The sequence below is a fragment of the Mastigoproctus giganteus genome, chromosome 12 (assembly GCF_048544385.1).
Source record: "Mastigoproctus giganteus isolate SK-2022 chromosome 12, ASM4854438v1, whole genome shotgun sequence".
Taxonomy (NCBI): domain Eukaryota; kingdom Metazoa; phylum Arthropoda; class Arachnida; order Uropygi; family Thelyphonidae; genus Mastigoproctus; species Mastigoproctus giganteus.
Genome location: NC_143586.1, coordinates 45,679,451 through 45,707,367, shown reverse-complemented (window position 1 = coordinate 45,707,367; position 27,917 = coordinate 45,679,451). Strand labels below are relative to the sequence as shown.

The following is a 27,917-nucleotide window of genomic DNA, read 5'->3' as shown; positions in this document are numbered from 1 at the left end:
CTATCATTATAAAAACTATCTTTACTTTATATGCTAATATATATTCTTTCTTTTGCCAGCAATGACAATTTTACTGAACGCTACGCAGTAGATACTTTTGGTTTCGTAAAGAAGTGCCACATATTTTACTCCAGATTGCAGATAAATGCGAGCCAGCCTGCAGTGATGTTATTGGTGCCCAAAAGTAAGTAAGTATATATATAGGTAGGAATAAATAAATGTATAAATCATCTTTATTATGCACTAAGGGGGAGTTCAGAAGTTGGTACATAATATCCGTCACGGTGAAGTAGCAGGGTCTTACGTATAAAAACAGAGCACATGGATATCATAAATAAAATGTTACAAATGTTCACTACATTTTAGTTGAAATGCTAACAAGTATTTTTTACAAAGAATTAAAAGCTCACAGTAGAAAACTGGCTTCCAACACGTCTTTTTGTCGAAAATTTCAAATCAAGATCCGTTTGGGGATCCGTTAACCATTGTGTGGATACTTGAGCAGCTTATGTAGGATCCCCCTTCTGTAATGGGATTCTAGGGATTCTTTCATGAAAACTCCAAACACGAGAGGTATTAGAACCTGTAGTGCTTAGTACCATGCATGAGTTGGAGGTTAAGAAGATAAAAGATATTTGTTGACATTAGACTTGAACTTCTGTAGATTGTAATTTTCAGAAAATACGTTTGAAGGAAGGTTGTTCCAGAAAACGGAAGTTGAATAAATAAATGAGGAAGAAGAAAAGTTGGTTCTGTGAGTTTGAAGTTGGACAGTAAAAGGATGCTGACTGGTGGTGGCACGTGTTCGGACTGATTTGGAAAAGAGGGCGGAAATTATAGAAGCCAATTCAGAAGAACAGTGCCCATGGAAGTATCTGTAGAAAAGGGATGCAGCAGAAACATTACGTCTGTGAGACAGCCAGTGGAGAGACTGTTAGAGATGAGTAACCTAACTTAATTAATTAATTAATCTAATTAACTGATTAATTAACCTAACTGCACTCTTTTGAATGGAATCTAGCAGCCTAGAATCTAGGTTTTGGGGGCACCGCCCCTGATTCGGGAACACTATTCCACGGTAAGATTATTAATGCACAAGAGAAAAGGAGTGGGAGAAAGAACTGAACCTTGGGGAACACCAGCATTAGTGGAGAAGTTAAAGACAGAGGGTCATCTACCATCACACGCAGTGAGAGAGAAAACTGGATACCCAATCACAAAAAACAGTTGGCAAACCATAGGATGGAAGCTTATTTAGACCTTTATGTCAAACACGATCAAAAGCCTTTGAAATGTCAAGAGCAACTGCTTGCATTTCACCAAACTTTTTTATTGAATTTGTCCATAGATGGGTAACGTAAGCCAGATATGACCAGTGGATCGACACTGATGGAATCCATACTGGCGATCGTTGAACAGATGGAAGGTTTCTAGATAGTTTAAGAGTTCAATGTTTTTGCATTAGTGACACCTGCCTAGTACCTCATGGGGCTACCTTTTGTCCTTCAAATATATCCCGTACATATATTGGTATGGACTACCCGAAGTGTTCAAGGTGTCCTGTAGTGTACTACCCAAGCATTCCACAATGTGTAATAATATCCGCACATTATCAGTTGGGTGATCATAGTAATTCGATTGCCCTCTTCCAGTAGGTCTCTATGATGCGCAATTGAATTGAGATCGGTAATGGTCTCCTTGGTATGTAACCTTGGGATGTAATGGTCAATTCTAGTTAATCGGAAGTTAATCGGTCGTGAGAAGACGGAGAATCCATTTTCATGTTTTGAAACCTGCCGGATCTTGTGACATGGAGCGTTGTCTTGTTGGTAGATGCAAAAGTTGTCTGGGTGCACTGTTATCATGAAAGTACTTGGTAGAACGACGATAGAAAGGTAGGTGTACCTATCAAGCTGTTAATTGACAGTGATCACAGGATCCAAGGCATTCCATGAAGACAGTCCCCAAACGATAACACCACCGTTTCCACCCTACCGAACACCAACAGTGCATCCAGGCGTCATGGCCTCATTGCTTTCTCCAAATGCAGATATGCCCATAACCATAACTTGGAAACGGGACTCATCAGACCAAGCGACAGACTTCCACATGGGTTGTCCAATATTGGTGCAGAGGTGCCCATGTAAGGCGCAGTTTCTTGTGTCGCAGTGAGCATAGGTACCCGTGACGGCCGTCGATTGCCATAGACTGTACGAGCTAATGTCCGGTGCATAGGCCATGTAAATATTGGTCTTGATGTTGTCCGTTGTACTGGGTGGTTAGCTGGAATGCCGTGCTGCGTAGTTGCTATATTACGAGACCAGACACGAGATTCACCATGGGCGTCGACCACACTTGGCTCTCCCATGTGACCCTTGGCTGATTGTTCGACAACTGTTGAGCTAGTCACAGTAGACTCGTGATACCACAAAACGGAAGCACTTTAAACATGTTGGGTGTTGTCGAGATACTGGCATCTGCACGCCTTGCCCCCCACAATTGTTCCGCGTTCGAATTCGGAAAGGTCTCGACACCGACTCATTCTTCCTCGCAGACACTTAAAAACTGATCGCGATGTGTGAGGACTACAATCTTATATCAGCTGTTTCCGACTTTGAGCCTTCACCAGTGTCACAGATCAGTCCATTCCTACCAACGAGATGTTGCTGATATGTATGTTTGTTGTCCACGCTTTCCGAAGGTGAGCACATACATTTGATGATCTCTTTACCAGGAGTCTGGCTTCCCAACTTCTTTCACTTGACGCACAACAGAATGTCACCCTTCGGAGGACAACAGATGATCCATCTTTTATCCTGTGCATAATATGCAAGATTTACATCAATGAGACATAAGAAAGTATTTTTTTATTTATTATTCGATCGCATTTAAGAATGCAATGGGATAAAAAAAAATAGAGAGCGTGGTGTCAAATGGTATGACACGTTAACCTACGTAGAGTACGTTGACAGCAAATGCGAGACACGGTTATCGATCATTTATGCAGTCTACGTTCTATTTATAGCCACTTTTAATATTAAGAAGTTGCAAACAAAACTCACTGATATGTATATAATAAATATTTTTATGTAGTAATCTCAAAACACAAAAGGTGTGGAACCTGTTGTACTGTAGGTATCTTCTCAGCCGAGAAGATACCTACCATGGTCTCTAGCTATCGTCTCAGCCGAGAAGATACCTAGAGATGATGGGCTTGAATTTATGGAGATTGTAAGCATACAGAAATACACCAGAAAGCAAGTTGTTCTAAAGAATTTTGAATTGACTACACTTGTTAAATAAATTATGGGATCACTGCACAATATATTGGACAATGGGCAATCAACCATATCGATATTCATTGTAGCTGTGATTGTCCGAATTCACAGACCACGTTAACGTGTAATTTTTTTTCCTGAAAGTCAAAAACAATTCCAAAATTCAAATTCATATTAGACATCGTAATGCACCATCATTCGGCCTTTCAAGGCAACTTTTTGTTTATCTCCTTTTTTTTTATCTATTTATTTACGTTTATTAATTTTCCCTTTAAATCTTAGGTAAACGCAGCTTTATTTCTATCAGTGTAAATATGGAACCAGAAGAATATTTTTGGCCTCACCGAATTGTTGGAGCACAAGTGAATATTTTCTTCGGAGATAATGCTGTTAGTCCTTTCTATGACGGTTTCCAGATAAGACCAGGATATTTTTATTTAGCTCACTTAAAAATTGTAAGTATAAAAAAAATAATAAAAAATATATATATATATATATATATATATATATATATATCTGATAAAAATGGTCATCTCTCTTAAGGATGGTCTCATTGATCAGTTTGATATTCAATAATCGCATCAACTTCTTCAGCTGAAAGACAGACTTCTTTATCAGGCAGATGCAAATGTAAAAGACATCATAATATCATGATGGATGTTATGATGTCTCATAATATCGATCATGATGTTATGATGTCTTTTACATTTGGATTTGGATTCTGAATAAACCTGTTGCATAGCTGCTCGCTTTTACACGATATATAATGCCATTTCCTTCTAGTGATACTTTACCGAATTAACATCCGTTTTTCCATCTACAGTATAGCTGTTTACAATAATGTAGTTTAAAAAAAAAAAGCAAACTATTATATTTAGGCCACACAAATAATTAAATTCATCTACCGTGCTGTATCTTATGTCTGTTAATTGCGTGTGTTCTATGGTCGATTTGTCTGTTTGTTGGACGAAAAACCCCAGTTTCTTGGGGGGAAACCTTGCTATCTACGCCTGAGACCGACTAACTCAGCTCAGCCACGGAGTGAAAAAAGCCCATTAAAGTTCCTCGTGTCATTGACGGGATTCGAACCCGGGCCTTTTCCACCCGGTGTGGGGAGGGCGGTGACGATACCACTCTGCAGACAATAATGTAGTTTAAATGTAAACATCCTAAATAAGGTTTCAAATATTTTAAAAGTTCGGCTAATAAAAGCCATTTTAAAATAGCAAGAGTTGAAGTTTCGCCGTATCTAAACAATAAAGATATATATGGCTGTAACGATATGTAACCTTCACATCCAAAAGTCCAACGTCCTTTACAAAACTTAAATGTTATTGTATAAGATGTTTGAAGTAAACATGAAATCGCTTCAAATTGATAGAGGATATTGTCAAGTTTTATTCGCCAAAATGAAAAAGTGCACGCTGAAGTAGATGGCAGCATAATTCAAAACTAATCATGACAGAATTTGACCTTTTGCGCGATCAGGTGTTCGAAAATGCATGTATTACCCTACTTCTTCTGCAAAGTTACCGTCACAGGCATCGTGTATCCGAACATATTGCAAGATTTCTTTATGCACCAACTTCAAGATGATAATAGCGTCTTGATTTTCCAACAAGATAGAACACCAGCAGATTACGACAAAGAAGTTCGTGCGTACTTGAACACAGTGGAAAAGACGACTGACTTTGTGGTCCCCGCCACCCACTGACCTGACTAATTTAGATTTTACTCTCTAGAGATGGATTCACGAAATTCATGATCCATCTGTGCCAGGAACCATTATGGAACTTCAATGCATATTTGAAGCTATTGACCACTTTGACAGCAATATATTGGGCCAAATATGGAAGGAAATGGATTATAGGTGGGACATCTACACAACAACGAAAGGTGTTCACACTCATCTCGCCTTGCCATTTCATGTGTTTATCAAAACAAACTTTGCCTTCACAGCAAGTTGTGCTGGTACGCTACTTTCAAACACGCCAAAAGTTAATCTGCCATTTATTAAAAAGATGAGAAATTGCGCTGAAATCCTGTTTCTGGACTTACTGGTCTCATAACTGCAGACTGTCTCATGAGAGACCAGTAAGGCCTGAAAGAAGCTGTTACAGCAGTGTCTCATCTTTTAATACGCACACCATGTGATTTGAAAATAATACAATACCAGCTTATTGTGACCACGATAAGCTACTATTATATTATGGTCCTAAATTTTATATAATGTCCTATATAAATATTTCTGTAGAAATCTTTGATTTCATTTTTGTGATAAAATAAAACGCTTATATTAACGCAGGTGGAAAGCCATTTCCTCGGATATCCGTATAGTAACTGCGTCGATAAAGATGATATGCGAAAAAACAAAGGCTATTTCTACACCCAAGGGGTGAGCATGGATATTTTCGCTTTATTTTTCAGTAATTCATAGATATGCAAATTGCGATGATAGAGTAATTATTATGACTTGTTTTCAGGAATGCTTCATAAACTGTTACGTCAGTGAAACAATTGAACACTGCAACTGTACCACTCCTTTGGACCCCAGACCTTATGATATTTGCTTGGAATCCGGTAAGTATCGGTAAAACAGCATCGTTCATTTGTAATATTCGTGAAAAGTAAACAAGAAATTTATAAAAATAGACTAAAAGTCCGCTTTAATGGTTATGATTAATAATTCTTTGGTATTCAATACTTTATTACACACTGAGTAAGTATTTAAGGACTTTGATTTTAAATTTCAACCAATATAGCTTTAAACTAATTATAAATTGGGAACTACATATTCAAGTTTAAATGGGATCTTTTCTTTTTAAATGTTGGTATTCCCAATGTCACTTGTTTCAGAAGCTTAAAATCATATAAATTTTAAAAAATTATCATCAAGCCTTATTTATTTATTTATTTTATTATTTTTTTTCTTTTGACAAATAACATTTGACATCGAAACAGGTTTGAGTATTATGTCCATTAAGACCCAAGGTTGTTGTAGTAGGGTTTTAGGAGCATCCGTCTAAGGCCGTATTGCTTCGTGTATATTATCTGCAAATTGCATGTGTTCTCCGGTCGATTTTCTATTTGCTGGATGAAAATCCCGAGTTTCTGGAGGAAAAAACCGTGCTACTCTCGCCTGAGATCGAATAACTCGGCCACGTTGTGAAAGGGAATCACGTGTAGCACTTTGGGAATTGTGCTACCCAGCAGGGTAGCACAGTTCCCAAGGGTTCCTCATAACGTTCCCTATCCTTGTGGCTAAGATGAAGATCTCATACAGAGGAGTATAACAGTATTCACGTATAAATCACATAAAATGTGTTATTTATTTACCGGTACATAAAAATATGTACTTGAATACTTCACTCTTGGGATGTAATGGTCAATTCTAGAGGGTCACATGAGAGGTAGATGGAAGTAAGAGGATGCACACTCAGTGACAGGTAGATGGAACAGAATGAAGCGGTTTGTAATAGCATGCAACCTTCGGTAGTTCTGCCTTTTTGCTGGACAAAAACAGTTTCCAGTAGATAAAGCCATGTAATCCTTATCAGAGATCGACTAGCTCTACCACCTTGTGAAAACGCCGATAAAACGTTCTTGCATTGAGACAGGATTCAAACCCCAACCTTTTCCACACAGTATAGAAGAGCGGCGATGGACATTACAGCAGTGGCAGAATGTTATGAAGAGTGGTGAAACGTGGTACCCAGTCCAGACATCCCTGATTTTAAAAATTCACCGTTGGCACAAAAATTAACTCGATACATCACTCCTGGAAAGTTGCTGGACCTTGATCTATTCAACAGATGTCTGGTGCGAAACTTGAAAGACTAATTTATGAATTTTGTTATATAAAGCCAGACATATTTTTTCACATTTATTTAATATAAAAAAGCAGTTATAAAACAAAAATATATATAAGAAACGTTATGTTTATTGACGAGTTTAGTAGCTGATTTATTTGAAAAACTACACCTTTTGTAACGAAGTGAACTCAATTTTCCTGTCGCGACTCTACCAATATGCTGACATTAGCCAGTCAGTGGTAACATTTTTGTGTTTTGTTAACAGGACAACAGGAATGTGCACAGGACGTAGAAGCAATCTGCGACAAGAGGTGTGAGAAGCCCTGCCAGTAAGTATTGCAAAACAAATGAATACCCTTTTTCAAAAAATTGATCTATTGTCTGTCTAATTTCTTTTGTTTATTATTTAAAGTCCAGTGTACTCTCATTGTTTTTCTTAAACTTCCAATCTCTCACTGGTTTAACCGCCATCTTATTTTGCTAATCGGCCATGTTTCTGCCGCATAAGTCTAGTTCTAACTAAAGTATTAAACAATTTTATGTATTTGCTTTCTTTTTTTTCTTTTACGTTTTTCAATCCACTAGAAATTCTGGATGCTATTCCTTTTCGTTTACACTCACTGGCCAAAAAGTTAGAAACCATTTAAATTTGACTTCAAGATAATTAAATGACGGTATTATGCAAATATCAGTTGTCACATGGTAAAACACAAGTTCCTTGGTACCAGATAAATACTGTACGCCTTCCTGGTCTGCACGAGTAGCACATTGTATCATCACCGTCCTCCCCACACCGGGTGGAAAAGACCCGGGTCCGAATCCCGTCTATGACGCAAGGAACTTTTATGGGCTTTTTTCATTCCGTGGCTGAGTTAGTCGATATTAGGCGTAGATCGCAAGGTTTTTCCCCCAGAAACGGTTTTCGTTCAAAAAAGCAGGCAAGTCGATCTGAGAACACACGCAATTTACAGACCCAATACACATGGGTAGTTGAATTAACATTCTGGGTGACCCTAATGAATAGTTTTTTGTACGCTTTCCTGGTTACTTGTAATACTACTAAAAATATATTTTATCACTAATCTTTCATGGTTGCTTAATCAACATCAAAATATTCTCATTCTGACTTTACATCGCGCCCTCGTGGATTCCATCGAGTTCGAATTCCATCGATAACGGGAGGAATTTTTATGGGCCTTTTTCATGACGTGGCTGAGTTAGTCGGTCTCAGGCGAGGGTAGCATGGTTTTCCCTTCCGGAAACTCGGGTTTTTCATCAAGCAAATAGAAAATCGACCTCAGGACACACGCAAGTTACAGACATTATACACGGAGCAACGTGGCCTTAGTCGCTGATGCTCCTAAAACCAATATCAACAACAACTCTACATCGAACTATCCTAACTTCTCTGCCCTATTTTTAAACATTGCCAAAAATCATTTTCAATAATATCTTTCAATTGGAAGTCATGTTAATCCCTTGAAAGAAATGTAATTGTTTAATACACCGATTATAACAATTCGTGTATTCTATGTGAGAATTTGGTGCATGATCCTGTTTGAACAAAAATTCAAACCTTTAGAACATGCTATAAAGAGTACATTTAGCGAACTTGCGTTTTATTTATTTATTTATTATTTTTTTTTTTTTTGGAAGTAATACGAGAATTTAAATCAAATATTTCAGATTATCACACATACCACATCACGCTGTATAAGAACGTTAACAGTGCAATGTCATACATTTCTCATAACAACAAAAACAAAAAAAAAATTCTCATAAAAAATTACTGGAAAAAGAATCGTTTAATATCTGCCTTAGAGGCTACCAAATTGTTAATCCCATCCATCCACGTTGGGAGGAAAAGGCTTAAGTTCGAACCCCGTCCAATGGGTTCAAACTTAGATCCCTTCTGATTTTTTTTTTTTTTTTTTTTTTTTATCGTAACCAAACTAGTCGGTGTCGGATTGGGGTTGCATGGTTTTTCTTCCAGCAAAACGGCAAAGAACAAACACAGTATACAGGCACTGTATACTGACGCCTCATTGCTTTAGTTGCCGTGATACAAAACAAAAAGCTCAATATTTAGCGCCAGAAAAGTACTAGTATATTAGATGTGGTGGCGCAGAATTATTAAGCGACTAATTAGAAAATTAACAGTTCAAATATGTATCATCGTATTTTAAGTAATATTCAAGAATGGTACAGTTTCTGTTCAATCGTTTTGTGTTTTTTTTTTTTTTTATAGTACTACTAGTATTGAGTACGAAGTTCAAGAAAAGATAGCTGATTTTCCCGTGGTAAGTATACACTTTGGTAGAGATCTATAAGCTTAAATTATTATTAAATGAACTTATAAGATTGAGTGAGTTGACATTTAATTACATAAATTTATGTTTATTCGCAACTTTAGCTTAAAATATGATAAGCAAGCCTAAACAGAAAACTGTACTTTTTTTTTTTGTTCAATGTTTCTCAAAATTTTCTCTCCTGCATTCCTCACCCCCTATTTTTCCCTCGTATTGATCCAGCATATAGTGATACCCTTGAGTTTGCTATTTGGATAATGATCTTACAAAAATTGGTCATTTATCCATTCGTGAAAATCGATAATGGCATCTCCACGAGCGATTTTAAAAACTTGCCGTTTATTTTTTGAAGATGATATCCTCGAGGTGACTTCCGTCTCTGCGCAGACATTCTTCTAATGTTTCCATGATGCGGCGTATCATCTCTACGGGAATTCTTTCTTTTAGCTGTTCAATGTTTTTGGGTGATGGGGAGTACACTTTGCTTTCTAAATGTTCCCCATAAAAAAGCCACGTGCTGAAAGGGCTGGGGATCTTGAAGGCCAAGATATGCCATCATTCCTGGAGATTATGTGGTTATGAAAAAGCAGTGTACTGCATCCATTGACATCCTGGACTTATGAGACATTCCACCATCTTATTGAAAAGCCTCATTAACTTGAGGAAGCCTAGTAGTAGTTAGTTCATCACTCAAAAAAGTTGCGATAATGTTATCATAGCGATATGAGATCTCCCAGGGTTCCTTGTTGGGCCCATTGTTGTTTTCTATATTTATTTTTTTATTTTATTTTATTTTTTTTTGATTTGGTAGTTGTTGGCGCATCGGCTTCTGTGGCCATATTGCACCTCCAAGGTTTTTGCAGTACTTTGATCCAAGCCCGAGGCGGGAATCGAACCCGCGACCTTTGGGTTGCCGGGCAGGTACTTTACCCACTCGGCTAGCCCGGTCGGCTCTATATTTATTAACGATATTGATGAAGACATATCAAACTTGATGTCCAAGTTTGCAGATGATACAAAAGTATCATCTGCAAACTGGTGATTAATGACAGGAATTATGGTATGTTAGCGCAAGGATCTAGAAAAGTTAGGCAGATGGTCTGAGAGGTGGCAACTGAAGTTTAACATTGACAAATGGAAACTACTGCATATGGGTAGCAGTAACCCAAGATAAAATACCAACTGTGTAGTACTACACTCACGGAGGTGGAGAATGAAAAAGACCTGAGGGTAATTGTGCAATCAGATATGAAGTATCTGATTGCCGGGACAGCTCATGGACTTTTGTCAATGATATACAGGAATTTTGCTTGCAGGGATAGGGAGGTCATTATCCCATTTTATAAGGCAATGGTCAGGCCACATCTTGAGTACTGTATACAAGTACAGAGGCCTCAATTTAGGAATGATGTAGAGTTGCTAGAACGAGTGTAGAGAAGGGCAACGAGATTGGTGAGAGGAGCAAAGGGGTGCTCTTACGAAGAAAGGCTTAAGTTCTGCAAGTTGCAGCATCTGGAGACTAGGCACCTGCGAGGTGGCATAATCGAGGTGTATAAGGCCTTGAATGATTTGAGCAAGCTCAATGCTGATGGGACTCTTCCTCTTTGCTCAGACTATACACATGAGGGGGCATAAATTCAAATTGAGGAAAGTCAGTTGTAGAATAGATGTGCGGAAATTTGCGTTTGGCCAGAGGGTGCTTGATTGCTGGAACACACTTCCATCTGTTGTTGTGGAAGTTTATAGTTTAAATAAATTCAAAGAAGAACTAGACAAACTATTGGGGCGGGGGGGGGAAATAAATAGATTAAATGGGAGGTGTCATTTTTTTTTTTTCCGATGCTGTATAAGCTTGCTTTCTTGCATCATTTGCCACTACTATGGCATAGTTGTAACCATTCCATTATGACCTTGGGAAAAAAATATTTACTAATAATGCCGTGAGATTAAATGCATACACCACTCTTGTTGTTATTTTTTTTAGGAGCATTAGCAACTAAGGCCATATTGCTCCGGGAATATGCGATGGTCATTCCCTGACCTTTCCGCATCCTCCGTATTTGGTGGTCACGGGCTCGAACCCCGGTCTACTCAAGAAGCGTGTGCTACGCACTGCTGCTCCTTCCCACCTGGCTACGGAGGCGCCTGTAAAATGCCTTGCCGGCGAAAGCACGTTGCGCGCCACCCTACTGTTCCATGGTTACTAAATGGAATGATGTGGACAAGATTTTGTCTGGTGGCGATTAGGAGAACCAAATTAACAATCATAATTGTTACCAATTTTCATACATGGCCATATCCGAGTGATAAAATGCGAGGGTACATGAGCATACGCACTGTGTGTGGTCGTAGTTCAAGCCTGCGTGGCTACTAAATACGACAATGTTCTTGTATACCTTCTCTCCTTATGTTGTTGTTCCACAGTGTAAACATAAATTTTATTTTATTTATTTGCTTGTAACATTTACTGGTTTCATTAGCTGATAATGTCAAGAGATCCATAATGTAAGAGCATATGACTTTCTAATTGATATTTTATAATCCTTTATGGTTTTAACTTTTCTAGGTAGGCGCCTTCGTAGCCATGTGGGCAGGAGCAGCAGTCCGTAGCACACGCTTTTTGATTAGACTCGGGTTCGAGCCCGTGACCACCAAATATGGTGGATGCGGAAAGGTCAGGGAATGACCACTGCATATCCCCCGAGCAATGGCCTTAGTTACTAATGCTCCAAATAACAACAACACTTTTATAGGCCTTGTTCTTACAGTACTGTATTCAGTGCCACGAAAAACCACAGCTTGAGAAGGAAATGTTGAGCAACATCTAAATTTTCACCGTTTATTTTGTTTGGTTTCCTGTTCATTCATTTAACTCCCATTAAAGTGGAGTCCGAGAAATTCTAAGAAGTAAGACTTATCGAGAAATGCGTCATTTTAAGTTTAATAATAAATCGTAATTTGACCATCCGTGAAATGTTACAGCTTTGGTGGGAGAGGGGCAGAATGTTTTTAAATAACTAGTGTTTTCTATATTTATAGAAAAAAAAAATTTTCTGATAATTTTCTTTTGCAGTTGAACTCCAGTTACGACAGTTGGATCAATTGGAAAAACTGGAAGTAAGTTATCTTTCATTAAATTTCAATTAGATTAAGTTCTTTATTTTATGCAGTGAATAAATCAAGTAGGTCGGTCTGTTTTTATGATTATACGATTAATATAAAAAAAAAAGTGATATTATTAAGAATAAGTAGGCACAATTACCGCATATTTTTGGAGGGTAGTATACACTAATAGGCAGAAAAATTACTTTTGATCGTTTTTCTGATAAGTAGCCATCTAGCTGCTATGCTTTTTTACTTTATAAGCCAAAGCACTTGAAATATTCAAGTTGTAATCGGCCTGTATGAAAGGATTCCACTAGATCCACTGAAACTCGAATTCAGTCTATTAGGATTGGTAAGATTTTTAGATTTTTAAGAAGTTGTTAAGATTTTTAGAAGCGAACTCTGTCTTCTTGAAATTGAGTCCATTTACCCTACATTTATAACCTTAAAAATCCGGCACGATCGGGGATTGAGAAGTGCCAGATTTTAGAGAGGTATACCTTGTGGTTGAACAGTTTTAGAACTTATTTGCATTTATAACGAATAAAGGGAAATATAATGAGTAATGGGAATTTATAACGAGTAAAGGGAATGGTTACAAATGCTAATAATAGCTAAATCTGTTCAATATAAACAAATAGTTTTCCTGATGTGTTTTTGTTATCTGTAGCATGTGCGAAGAACTGAAGTTCCAAATGAAACAAATCTTTCCTTTTGCAGAAAACGAATAGCTAAAATTCAGATCAGCATGAAAAAACCCGAAGTACTGGTATACAAGTATCGACCAAGATATGAGGTGAGTTACTATAGTAACTCTTTGAGACCGTCGTACACCTATGCATTGAGTCTAGACGTATAGAAAATTTAACTGACAGTTTATAAACTTTGGAAAGAGGACAAGTTCGGGAACTTGTCTTTCTTTCATTTTTGTAAAAAAAAAAAAATTTTAAATTGAGAGTAAACTTTTTTTGGATTTGTAAATAATTTGTGATCTATAAACTGATATGCTTTCTCAACGTGGATTTGATTGAAAAAAAAAAAAAAAAAAAAAAAAGAAGAATCCTGTCAGCTGCGCAAGAGTGGCTGACTGGCACCAAATCTAATCAATCAAGTCTGAATATGACAAACTTTTTGCCGGAAACATGATTTTCCTCCGGATTTATTCACAGTTTATAAATAGTATATAGCTCCCATCTATGGAAGTTTCAAATGTTCAGGTACAAAGCACAGTCCACAAATGATCTTTGTTTATTTATTTCTTTTATAATTGTCACGTAGTCTTATTTGGGAAGAGGGAAAACATGTTTTATTGTCTGGTATATTGTTGTTCCCACTGCGTTTCTAAACCGATACTTAGTTCCACGCAGGCACTTCCAGTTTGTTAAAGGCAAGAATTCGGACAGAGTTGCTAAATCTGAAATATATAAGGAAAGTGCTTCAGTCCCCTTGCGACTTAGAAATTCCATGACATTATCTCCTTTGTAAGGCGTTGCCGTTGTTGTAGGAGTGCTTTAAGAGCATCAGCGACTAAGGCCATGTTGCCCGGTGTATATTGTCTGTAAATTGCGTGTGTTCTGCGGTTGATTTTCAGTTTGCTGGACGAAAAATCAGAGTTTCCGGGAGAGAAAACAACATGCTACCCTCGCCTGAGACCGACTAACTCAGCCACGTTGTGAAAAAAGCCCATAAAAATTCCTACCGTCATCGACGGGACTCGAACCTAGGTCTTTTCCTCTCGCTGTGAGGAAAACGGCGATTCTACCAAATGTGCTATGCTACCCACGAGGGCAAGGCGATGCTTTGTTTTATTGTAATATGAAACTCCGTGGCGGCGGATGAAAGACGTTGCCCAATCATAAATAAAAGTTGTTTCTGCAAAAGATTTTGAAAATACCGTACAGTTATTGTGACGTCCTTTGTAAGATCATGTTGTCTACGCGAGTAGCACAGTGGTATCGTCACCGTCCTCCCCACAGTGGGTGGAAAAGGCCCGGGTTCAAAACCCGTCGATGACGCGAGGAACTTTAATGGGCTTTTCAACTCCGTGACTGAGTTAGTCGGTCTCAGGCGTAGATAGCAAGGTTTACCCCCAGAAACTGGGGTTTTTCGTCCAGCAAAACAGACAAATCGACCATAGAACACGCAATTAACAGACATAAGACGCACAGCACGGCATATGAATTTAATTATTCACGTGGCCTAATATAAAAGTTTGGAAGATTATGTTGCAGGAACCTAACCTAATAATGGAAACAATGTTTCCATTATTAGGTTAGGTTATGTTTTCGATGTTTCCACTGCCTAGATTGCCTTTTTGTCTCTGGATTGTGCAGAGAGACAAAGGATTCGTCTGTGGTGTCTGCCCTACTCAGAAAACACTCTACATCTGGGGCGTCAATGTCAGCGATGTTTGACGTGGGTCCAGTTGAGTGTGCTTTTTCTCAGCATCCAACTTCCGTTGAATCCAGCGCGCAAATACACACTTTTGATCTAATGAAATACACACTTTTCACTACTGAAGCCACCCATCTAGAAGATAATACTGATGCCTGTTACGTGCTGGCATTAGATATTAAGGGAGTTTTTGACACCGTGTGGCAACCGGGGGTCCTGCGGCCAGCTGGAATATCTGGCTGCTCTCTCGGTATCTTTTTGTTTCATAGCAATATCTTTTTGCTATGAAATTTTGTTTTCACTGTAAAAACAAAATTTCATATCATCACCCACCAGCTTACCAGAGGCAGACCCCAGGGCTCATTCTCAGATCAGCTGTTTGGAGTATGATTATAGAAGAAGCTCTTGCGGAACTTCCCCATACCATATAGCTCTCATATGTAGATAACGTGGTTATCGTCGTAGAGGATCCTACTCGTGAAGTGAAACTTGAAACTCCTACTTGAAACTAGAGCCGACATAGTCCTGAATACTCAGTTTGGGCCAAAGAGAATAAGCTGTAATACAGATAAAATACCTGTAGAAGAATAAGAGAAATTTGCCTCAACATGAGGTAAATTTTTCGTATAAACCAGAACTATGAGCTTCACAGCTCTGGTTTATACTATCAAACGAAATACAGATAAAATACAAAAATATAGATAAAAGTAAACGTAAATAAAGTAAACCCAGGTAAACATAAAGATAAATGACGTCAGCAGACTACCAACTATTCGTTATAAAGGACAGGCACTCAAGAATCAACATTCAATTAAATATTTAGGTGTTACGCTAGATGATTGCAGAACTTTTATACCACATCTAAAGTCCATGAAAGAGAAGGCCAAACATAACATCACTTTGCTTACCCACAAAGGCTGTGGTCTTACAGGATGCACTCTCCATCTTATTTACTTAGCTGTCTTTGTCCCGATTATAATATACGGCGCAGCCGTATGGTTCCATCGTTTTCCATCATCAGCACTAGGAACCTAATCCCGCAGATACAACAGTTGATGTTATTAAAAATGACTCTGGCATGTAGAACGTCTTCAAAAGTAGTACTTTATTGACAGGCTGTATGTCCCTTTACATCCGAGCGGCCTTCACCGGGCTTTCCTATGCCACCAGAAAGAATAAAGGTGAATTCATCAGAATTAAAACTCTTGTCGATGCTGATCCAAAACAAGTCTCCAGCATAGTTGGTGGGAACCTATTTCTTACTGGCAAACCCCTTTGGATTATTCTACTAACGGCAGTACTACCAAGCTATTTCTACGTAGCGTCTCCCACCTCAACAAACAACGACTCGGTTCTTCCCTAATGTACGTACTGCCTTTCTTCTGAAAGGATATGGGTCATTCAAAAAGTGACTTCAGGACTTTGGGCTTGTAAACGATACCTATTGTGAATGCTCGGGACTGGCACCACATAACATCTACCCGGACCTACATAATCAACTCCTACTGGATCTAAATTTAACTACACTCAGTCCAGAAAGAAAACTGCTAAAATCAAAAGAAGAAGTGTTTTTTAGCTTTTAGCAGGTATGCTTCTGCAGTATTTCAGAGGCGTTGGTATCACCCCTCCACGTCTAACCGTGTAAATGAAACATTCAGACCAGACGTTCGTGAAACCACCCTGTCACACCAGCCACGTACCTGCTCTTTCCCCACCACCACCCACGATCAGAACTGAGTGGACACCAAATTTGACATCCTCCTTGTGAGAATGACTGCAGCGATCTGAAAGCACCATCATACTCACTGCTTCCAGATGATAAAGGAATACCCTAGTCGAATTGATAGCCTTTCTGGCGGTCGACGTGTCTTCTGCATCACCCTGATTATTACATCAGACAAATCTTCCAGGAACAGTGAATCAACTCTTCCATAGTCAAGTTCAATTGATACCTCAACCTCCCAGATGATACCTCGCAGCAGACGGAACTTCTACGCATGCTTTTGCACTTTGTCTTTCCTTCCCACACCACATCCTCTAGGGACAAAAATTATTATATGAGGATTACCCGTAACTGATTACATAAACCCGTATTTGTGTCTGTAAATTGCGTATGTTCTCTGGTCGATTTGCCTGTTTTTCTGGACGAAAAACCCAGTTTCTGGGGGTGGGGGGGGAGTAAACCTTGTTATCTACGCCTGAGACCGACTAACTGAGCCACAGAATGAAAAAAAAGTTCCTCGCATCATCGACAGGATTCGAACCCCAGCCTCTTCATCCGGTATGGGAGGATGGTGATGATACCACTGTGCTACATGCGCAGACTCTTCTCTAGAGACAACTGAATCTTGCACTAAGCATTTTCTTCTCCTTTGTTTTCGTCTTTGGGATTCCTTTCGCTCTGCTGCCTCCCTGTGCCTTCACCTTTACTGCAAAAAATTCTCTTCTCAGTTGGTTCCCTTCACTCTCGCTACTGCAAGAGTCCAGGCAGCCTGACAGGCGTCTTTCTACTCTCCCTGGTCCCGCTCCACTTACCGTAGACGGATGCTGGAAGGACCCTTCCTGATGATCGTGCCTCCCTGTAACTAAGTGATCAGTCAAACTCATATAACCTACACACTCTGGTTTTGCAAAGTTATATAGCATCACAGAGTACTTAACGCTGGCTTCTGGGAAACCATTGGAATTGCCTAACGAACATACCATGTCCACGCACTTTGATCCCTAAATCTTCATGGATAATGTCCTCATTTGCCAATCATCTGCCTTTCTAGGATTAGTTTCTCAATGTTAGTGGCTGCTTTCAGCAGTTTTTGACAGGTAAGATCTGTTGGGCCGTGGATCATCTAGAACAGCGTGTCTGCTACTTTAAATATAAGAATCCACTTGCGAACCATACCATCGGAGAGTGCAGAATCACACAAACTGCAAGGAGCTCACGATGGATACCACAAATTTTCTCGCATTTTGCAAACAGAAACTTAATGACTGCTCGCTGTTCTTCAATAGAAAAAATTATAGTTGCAGAACAGTCCCCAAAACGCACCTTCGGAAGGAGTTAGCTACGTACAAGGCATATTGCAGCAGAACGTTCCCGCTTGCATCGAACACAGCCAGTACTTCAAGGTAATGACGGATGGGGAGGGTTTACTTCTGAGAAACTAAGCACATTAAGGCGATTTCCGTACTTCATACTTGTGAAATTTGCTGTGTCTGTGAAGTTTCTAGCAACTGGTAGACATTTCCTTGTTGCTTTGTATGAATGGTGTGTGTGTGTTCTCTTACCTGAAATCATATGATCGCTGATTTAAATCTCTAAAAAGCTTTAGTTTTATAAGCCATCATTAAAATATAGTGGTTGAAATTGGCTGTGAAGCAAATGACTGAGTAATTCATGTAAGAAGTTTTAAGTTAAGACGGTCAGAATTTATAAAAAATAAATAAATTTCCTGTTTATATTCCGGCACGACAACCAAGTCAGTAGAGGTTACAATAAATTGTCAATACAAATATTTATTGTATTTAGTAATCACGGGCTTGAATCTCCGTTCATTCAAGGAACGAATGGACGGGGGTTCAAGTATTTAGGAAATCCGCCCTACCATAGAATATTGTTCCCACATCTGGGCCGGTGTTCCCAAAACCTCTCTCAGGCTTCTTAGATTCCATTCAGAAGAGGGCAGTTATATTGTAATTCTTGAAACTTCAGTGCATTAAAATTTCAGCATATCCAACGTAGTGTGTGCATTGTGTTAATTTTTAATTTACCGAGAACTTGCACTATTTGCTCGTAAATTTATAGGAAAGTAATCTATGCTAAGTGACTTTGTATGTCGCATCATAAGGATCATATATTTAGCTGGAAATAGCGGTACGTGGAAGAAAGTTGACCACCGCTGCTTTATCACGTTTACTAGTTAGTTGGGTAGAATCGAACGTGCCCAAAATAGAGCAACCATTGCGTTTGAGATATTTTGCAATATTGCTCTATTTAAATTAGCTCCATAAAGGTCACCGGTGCCAAAGACCTTATAAAAATACTAAATGGTCGCAGTTTTTCTATTTTTTGATCTTTTTTTTCTGTTTTAAAATCAATATTTATTTTATTTTATTATTATTATTTTTCAACTGGTGAAGCTTATAAATAGATCAGAATGATGTACCGAGTTAATTTTTTAAATAAATAAAATATGCTAGATCTTTTACAACAATTCATTGTCCAAATAGTTGCAATAAACGTCTCATAGCAGGTGTATCGGAAGCATAAAGTCGGTTTGCTGTTTACTGGATGAAAAACTCAACTGTCCAAAGGAGGGGAAAAAACTAACTCGGCTACATTGTGAAAAAGGCCCAAAAAAAAAAGCTTCCTCACATTATTGAGGCGATTCAAACTCTGATCTTTTTAACTGGATGGGGGAAAGGATGGTGACTATACTAACTATGCTATCCACCAAGTCGCTGGAGTAAATGGACAAGCTATACAAATACTTCTGAGAATTATAAAGCTCGTACTTTAGGATAAGGATATGCAAGTGTGGTCACAGACGTACAGTTTTTAAATTTTTAAATTTTGTGTGCATTTTAATTCGTAAAATGTTTATTCTAAAGAAATATAAAGGTTCAAACAAGTTTATAGAATTTAATTTCTATTGTTAATGAAGTCACCAAATGTCAGTACCAACGAAAATTGGAGTATGTTTGCGTATGTTCTATAACCTTTTAATTAAAAAAAATGTTTTAGTATTATACTTATTGCTAAATTCTATATTTTAATACGAGTGTGTTCTAATTCTAGTGTTGAACCAAACCTGAAATCTGCTCTGAGCGTATTATACATTGATTCCTTTCCGATTTAGTCATTCTTTACAGACTGATTTCTCTGTTCTGTAATTTTCAAAATGGAGGTTACCATATCTTCCCAAAAATTGACAGACATTTTTAATAATTCATTATTTTCAATTATTTACTTCATTGGGAGATTATGTAGCAGTTAGAGATTTTATACGATATTGTTTAAGAGATTAAATAAGATATTATTGTAAATGTGATACTTATAATATTTATTTTGAATATTTCAGACTATCGAAGTTTTTAGCTATATTGGAGGCTATATCGGAATGTGGCTGGGAATATCCCTGATTGCTGTGTTCGATTTTCTGGAGACCATAATGCTGATAATTCGATTTTGCTGCATGAAAATATTGATGAAGATATTTGGGAAAAAATCTAGCAGAAGACGCAGAGTAAGAATACATGCAGTGCGCTCTTGAACATCTCGAAATATTGCTGTGAACGATGATATTTTTTTTTTTTTTACAATTAGGATCTCACACACTGTTACCAAAATTACAGGAAACTCGAATAATAACTGCTAAACAAAAGGATTTTATTTTATACAGCTTTTGTTATGCAAATATTATAGAGGGCAGTGTAACAGCATAAATGAAGCCGCAGGAAGAAGAAATGTGATTTTCAAACGACATGCCACGCAGAAGGAAATGAAACGGATTCGAATCAAGTGGTGGAATGTCAAAAGAACTGGCGTCAGTATTTCGGGGTTTTTTAAAATCCTGAAGACCTGCTTAAGGAATATCATACGCAAATTGAACGCATTTGGCCAAGTCAGAGTTCATCATCTACTAGAGAAGACATATTTGACAAGATGAGATTTCAGAACAGAGGGTAGTGTTTCCCATTAAAACCGTCCTCAAAATTCCCAGTGAATCGCTAAGAGGTCCAGAAACGTATAGCAGATGTTAGTATGAATACTCTAATAAAAGGGTTGTATCAACAGAAGTTTCACGGATGAGATGCTGCCAAAATTAAGTCAGTTATAGTCGTCTGAGTGTGAAGAGTGGAGGAGTGTTATGGTACTTCGATGGTCTCCACTATCGAGGAGTAGGGACCATCAAAGGATTCTTTGTAGCCGTGAATATGGATATACACTCTTTATCACACGGTGTGATGATAAACCGGAGAACAATTTGTGCACTAGCCCATTAATCCCTCCTTTCGTGGTATGGTGTTTGACATATGGATTTCTTGGATACCCTTGCGGGAGAAGGAGGTCATGCATGGTATCATCTACAAAATAATATTATATGCTCTTCCTCCTTGTAGGAGCTCTTCCTGAAAGGTGCCATCGTTAATAACACCAATCTTGCCAGTCTTTCGGCCAATGTTGAAAAGAAGAATTTGACACCGATTTTTTGACTCATTCAGAGACCGTTCTGAACCAAAAGAACGACCGTTGAACGAAGTCCGTGATCTGTGATACCAAGATCACTTGCCACAGTTAACAACTGTTATATTGAAATAAGAGGTATATTTTAGAATTATCAAATTTGTAGAAAAGTCCCACAGAGAGTGCTTTCTGCATTACAAGACAGAAGGTATTCGACCCTATTAATATCTCTTCTGTAAACCTTTTGTCTTCTCTTAGTGTTCCACAACTTTTAGTAGCATAATGGACGTTAAAATAAACATTTGGCTTCTGAAAAGAGGTTTGTTTTTGACCAATGAGTCTTCTCTTCACATCACCGGTTTCACGCTTTAATTTAAGCACCCGGGATACTGTTGACTGGTGGCAGCCTATTTTATCACAGATAGCACGCGTAGAAAGCCATTCCTCGGACAGAGCAACAGCTACACTTTTTTCCCTTGGTGTCAACTGAATAAAATAAATAAATTTTCTGTTTATACTCCGGCACGACAACCACGTCAGTAGAGTTTACAATAAATCGTCAATACAAATATTTATCGTATTTAGTAGTCACGGGTTTGAACCCCGGTCCACTCAAGGAACGCGTGCTATGCACCCTCGCTCCTGACCACTGTGCTACGTCAGGCCTAACATACGGTGCCATGCGTACACCTCCGCAAAACAGGATACTAACGAGCGTGTATACCCTTCCAATGTCGTATTTATAGACACGGTTGTTGCAATACCTTGCAATTACTGTCTGATGCAATAGAAGCGTTATCTGACGCAATACCTTTGCTTTGCGACAAACAAAATGACTGTAATCAAACAATATCTTACGTTTCACTACAAATGTTACTTTTTTTAAGATGCAGTTTTTTGTCCGCCACTGTATATTCCAAAATATTTGCATTTTTCATAATCGCAATTTCCTTCCATCAGAGGCGTATTCCTAGAAATTTGTTAGAGTAGTGTAGGTAAAAGAGTAAATACTACAAATGACTGTATGTCACGCATGTTCTGATATGGTCGAGCTGAGTTATCTGTATTCTTACAGATATTAATGATGTGATGGCGTAATAGAACTACTTTTGTCAGAGATAAAAATATCACACCATCTGATTGCTGTTAGCGTTTTGGAGTATCATGAATTTAGAGAATTAACTAAAACGTTAAACATGTTAGAGATTTTCGTATAGATAAAGAAATTTTTAAATAAATAATTTTATTTTATTATTATTTTTTTTTTAAATAATGGAAAAATTTCAGAAATGTTTCATATAGTTAATTACAATTTCTTCTTTCGTAATAACTACTGCCGCACCGTTTTATTTATTTGCTCAGTTACTTATTGTAATACCTCAGTGAATTTTAAACATCCTTTATCCGAACTTTGCAGAGACAGGTTCGAAGTTTGTAAGGGGGAAAACCGGAGAAATCCCGGAGAAAAACCTCACGACCACGGTCTGAGATCAGCTAACTCAGAACCTAATAGAAAATTTTCCAAAAATCCATGGCCCCATTAAAAAAAAAAAAAAAATTACGTATAGCAGTTGTATGTCACTGTTGTGCTCTTCTATATCCTCATTACATGTACTGCAAATTAAAAAATGAAAGTAATTTAAAGATTTAAATCAGATGAAGAAAGGCATTACATTGAGATACCAAGCAACACTTTACATATAGAATTCTATATTCCGACAGCTAATATTCGACTTCCTAGATTTTGTGTATATATTTGCAAGTATTATTAAAACATAGAAGAGCACACAATAGGAGAATTTATCGATTCCCTCGCTCGTGACATATATGATCCTCTACCCATGGGTCCCCTCAAGTTGTCGAGCTGAGGTTCCTCATGGTCAACTCTTTGGGATCGACCACATGGATATCCTTTGACTAACTACATTGATTCCCAGGTTAGTCAGCTGGCACTGAAATCAACGGAGCCTGTTTAAGGGGGTTACCCTTACGGAAGGGCACCAGCACAAACAGATAGTGTACTGTTTCCTCCTCCGCCTCACAGCCAAATACCTGTCGCACTTGTGCCCTCACCCCCACAGGCAGTTCACTGAAAAAAAATACTGCTACTGAATAAGCTAGCCCACCCCCAAATACCCACCACAATGGAATAGACAATGGCTTCTCCCGCACAGCGTGCTAAAAAAATAGAAATGTTGTACCGTCCCTCCAGCCTACCAAACGGCCAACATTCACTATCGTAATACTATGCGGTTGAATGCCATATCTATACAGATATCATGTCTTCATGGATAGTATCTTCATCTGTGAAACCTGTAAAACATTGAATAATTATCAGTTTAAGAAATAATCAGATTGTTTCAAATACAATAAAGTAAGCAATTTCGTTGGGCGCATATATAGTGGAAATTGGTATTATTACGAAGTCACAATTATCAAACTAGGTATGAAATTAACTTCCGGTTCAACAATCAGGAAGATCCTTGCATTTCTATTAACAATTATTGTTTTATAGCCGGTGTGTGTGTGATCTGTACTTCGCGTAACTTAAATCGGTATGGTTTTTAATGACTAAAACCCCAAGTTGTCTGGAGGAAAACCCATACGACACTCGCCTGAGGGCGACTAACTTAGCCAGGTTGTGAAAAATAGTCCATAAAAATTCTTAGCGTCATTGATGGGATCCGTACTTAAACCTTTTCCAACCGGTGTAGAAAGACAGTGATCATAACCACCCTGCAACCCCCGAGGGCATTAATACTGCAGACAAGTAAAGCCTCAACTATCTTCGCCATGTCTGCCTACATAAAACAATTCGAATCCAGTTGACAAATTTTCATAAAATTTTATATTTGGGTCTTCCAGAGTTTAGGACGGGCTTGACATTTGAAACATCCTTCCCCACACTTGGTGACCACTGTTTTCCTCTTAAGCCACCACCTACTGTAATTCAGAATCGCTTGACAACTAACCTCTTGGTAACAATGTTCAAGATCCCTAATGCCATCAGCTGCACTTCTCTGCTTGATATAATCTTTTCAGATGTCAAGGCATCTTATCATAGTTTTAACATCCTGGCTCTCCTGCACACCATCCTGGAAGCCTACTTAGGTATATGTAATGGCGTTCTGTGAGTATTACCATCTAGAAGAAAATTGGTTAATGAAATTCGACTACTAACCAGGATCTCCAGAATAAAATCGTCAAACACCACCTTGAACTACGACTCGTTTGAAAACACTAGTGCCAATGCAACTAACACATGTTTGAGGAAACACCTGTTGTTGTTCGGTTTTAGGAGCATTAGCGACTAAGGCCATATTGCTCCATGTATACTGTCTGTAAATTGCGTGGGTTCTGTGGTCGATTTTCTGTCTGCTGGAAAAATACGAGTTTCCGAGAGAAAAAAACCATACTACCCTCGTCTGAGAACGACTAACTCAACCATGTTGTGAAAAAGGCCCATGAAAATTCCTTGCGTAATCGATGGGACTGGGTTCTTTTCCACCCGGTGTGTGGAGGACAGCGACTCTACTAACTATGCTACCCACGAGGGATCAAGGAACACCTGAGCGTTGGATTGATCAATGGATGAATAGATCGTAAGAAGATCCTTCACCATCTCGTGTGCTGTTCTAAGAAGGTTCAAGCTGTTTCCATGGGTCATCTTGTTCCAAGATGGACCTATGGAAACAGCAGGTCATGACCACGAAATTGCATATCATTGCACAGCTACTTTAAGGGCCGGATCTCTAAAAAAATAAAAACATCGCAGATGTTGTAAAGATCCGCCATGGGAAAAGAAACAATGGAAGTCGTCTTCTCCCATTGAGAAGCCTAACGATGTTACACCGAATACCCCCTAGCCATACTCCATAGTTCTTTAATGTGCTAAATGATGCCGAGAACTCTGTGCCTTCAGGTTCTGCTGCATGCCTTTTCTATAGATACTTCCATGAGTATTATTCTTCTGCACTTACATCTTTAATTCCTCCTCTCTTTTCCGAACTAGTCTGAACACGTACCACAACCAGTCAGCATCCATTCACTGTCCAACTCCAAACTCAAAGCAGCAACTTTTGCTCACTTATCCCTTCTCCATATGTTTTTCCCGAACAACCTTCCATCATATATACTGTATTTCCATTCAAATTACTATTTACAGATAGTTAACTCTAATATCAACAAGTATCTTGTCTTCTCAGTCATCAACTCATACGGTACTTATATACACTGGTGTGCAAAATTTAAGGACCAGTCAGGTTTTCACCTGTAGCTTCTCATATGAGTGGCCTGAATATGGGAAAAGCATACCAAAGGAACCTCGTGAGGTACAGAAATTATGAAAGAAACAACCGATAAAACAACGGAAACAAAATGGTACAGAGGGATTTTTTAAAAAAATGGCAGCATAGCACTGGCTGCCATGATACAGATGCATCACTGCCAAAGATGGAACAATGGGAAGAGGTGGTCCCCAGTACGAGTATGGCCACCTCTAATGTCGATGCAGGCTTTGCACCGTCTGTCCATACTTCGAACAATGTTGTTGATAATATCTTGCGGTAACATCGTCCATTCCTATGTCAACGACATCTTCAGTTGGTAAACATTTTCTGGTGGATATGGACGTGCCGCTACGCATCTCCCAAAAGAGCGTCCCAAATGTGTTCGATGGGATTTAGATTGGTTGAACGAGCAGGCCAATCAATACGAACAATGTTCTCACTTTCCAAAAGCATAACAGCTGTAGTGCGTTGGGGTATGGCGTTATCATCCATAAACACGAACTCGGGACCAATGGCACCTCGGAACAGACGCACATGGGGAAGGATTACAAAAACTACAGTAGCGTGCACCGGTTACAGTACTGCCTTCCGGTATCTGGAGTTTTGTACGTCCATCCAAGATAACGCCTACCCAAACCAGAACACCTCTACCACCACCACCACCATATCGAACCCTTTCAGTAATATTTGAGGGATGATACCGTGTGTCAACCTCTCGCCAGATTAGCTGACGTCCAGAATCGCTGCTGAGACTGAATCTACTCTCATCAGTATAGAGTGCCTTAAGCAACGATTTTGTGGTTGTAACCTTTAGAAATACAGTGTAGTGTTGGTCCTGATGTTTTACACACCACTGTATCAGTTCTGCAGTGCCTATTATCGTGTTTGAAATTTTTATAAAAAAAAAAAAAAAAAAAAGAAAAAGAAAATGTAAGATACGATCTTCGCCTTTGTTATAGGCTAGTAAATGTACCCGCTTTGCATGGGATCCGGTAACCAAAAAAATTATTTATGTATCTTAAAAACATTGAGAAGCAAAAATAGCAGTCCGTAAAGTTTTCTTGCGCTTGTATTGCAAATTTCTAAGAAAATCGATTTAAAATGTTTGAGTGTTCATCAAGTGATATTTTCCATTAATAAAGTCTGAAAACATAAGTCGGTTTAAAAACTATTTTAAACACGTTTTTCAACAATTTATGAAACACAACATATGGAAATTTTATTAATAACATTTACATTAGTTAATATTGCAAAATTTCCAAGAAACTTAATTTAAAACTTTCTTCCCGTTTAAAGCATTATGAATTACAAATGGTAAGTGTAACTGTTTAGTTCATTACTTCAGAGAACAAGAAACGTTTACTTCTTAAAAACGTGTGCGCCAGTCTGCAGCTATGAAATGTGGCGACATCTAGCGGAAGATACCAATACTAATAATTAGAATTTGTAAATTCTAATTATTTGTATTCACTTAAGAAATCATTAATGTGCCCGAATTAACACAAGTGCACATCTTTAGGATTCCATTTGTATAGCTCCCTTCGTATGGCCTTTGGCCTACTTAGGGCTTTACGTGTTCCCGGGATTTGTCTCGTTCTTGTTAAATTGAATCATTTCTTGTGATGCTAATGGACTACTTTTAGGCTTATTTTATTTTATTATTTTTTGTATGAAGTACACTTTCTTTTTTAATTAAAGGGTATGAAATACACTGTCTTTTGTGTTTGGTTACTCATTACTGGGAATCTAGGAATATTAAATTGCGTGTATCCTGAAGTCCGTTTACTGGACGATAAACCCCAGTTTCCGGGAGAAAAAACCATGCCACCCTCGCCTGAGACTCGGCCACGTTTCTAAGAACATTACTTAACTGGGAAATTATTCAGAATGAGATCCCTGTTCAGATGAACTTTTAATTCTCTTCAATTCTTTTATTCAAAATTGCCTCAGAAATCAGCCCCTGAAGTTATGCTTCATCTTCACCCTGTATAAGAAATGTATACTAACTGAATTTTTAAAAATAACCAGTAAAATAAGAACGTTTTTCTGTTTTTACCCCATGGGAATCACATAAGATAGATAGAATACAAGAATATCACCGTATTTAGTCAGGTGGGCTTAACCACATGTCACTCAAACGCATATATTCTTTCTTTCGTTCTTTTTTTTCAGGTGAGAAGTTCTTTTCTTTTTTTGAAAATTCACCGAAAACTTCTTTTCAAATTTGTAAGATATGTTATACAAACTAATATACTTCCTGAATGTGCATTTGGGGAAGAGGAAGAAAATCTCATCACTTGTTTTGACTAAAGGACACCAAATATAACCAATCACATTTGAATATAAGAAACTTTTTGCAAGAAAAACAGTCGATGTCTACTGGATGCATTTACAACTTGTGAATAATATACATACTAAATTGCCAAAAATATCCGGACACCCTTGGGATTTCGTCTCTAGTAGAAGTTTTGTGTTCCTCATGTCTTTGACATGCACATGAATCATGCATATCAGGTACCTTTGGGATTCGAAGGTACATGATATCT

The 27,917-nt window shown here is 38.3% G+C and overlaps 1 protein-coding gene across 1 annotated transcript; it reads left to right on the top strand.

Moving 5' to 3' along the window:
- LOC150077007 (epithelial sodium channel subunit beta-like) lies at positions 1-27,681 on the top strand. The gene is made up of 9 exons (XM_090385755.1): positions 1-184; positions 3,561-3,733; positions 5,584-5,673; positions 5,762-5,858; positions 7,356-7,419; positions 9,339-9,390; positions 13,175-13,300; positions 19,977-20,141; positions 27,544-27,681. The coding sequence occupies exons 1-9, from the start codon at positions 31-33 to the stop codon at positions 27,679-27,681; spliced, it is 1,059 nt and encodes a 352-aa protein (XP_090241881.1). The 5' UTR covers positions 1-30.
- Positions 27,682-27,917: the final 236 nt, after the last annotated feature.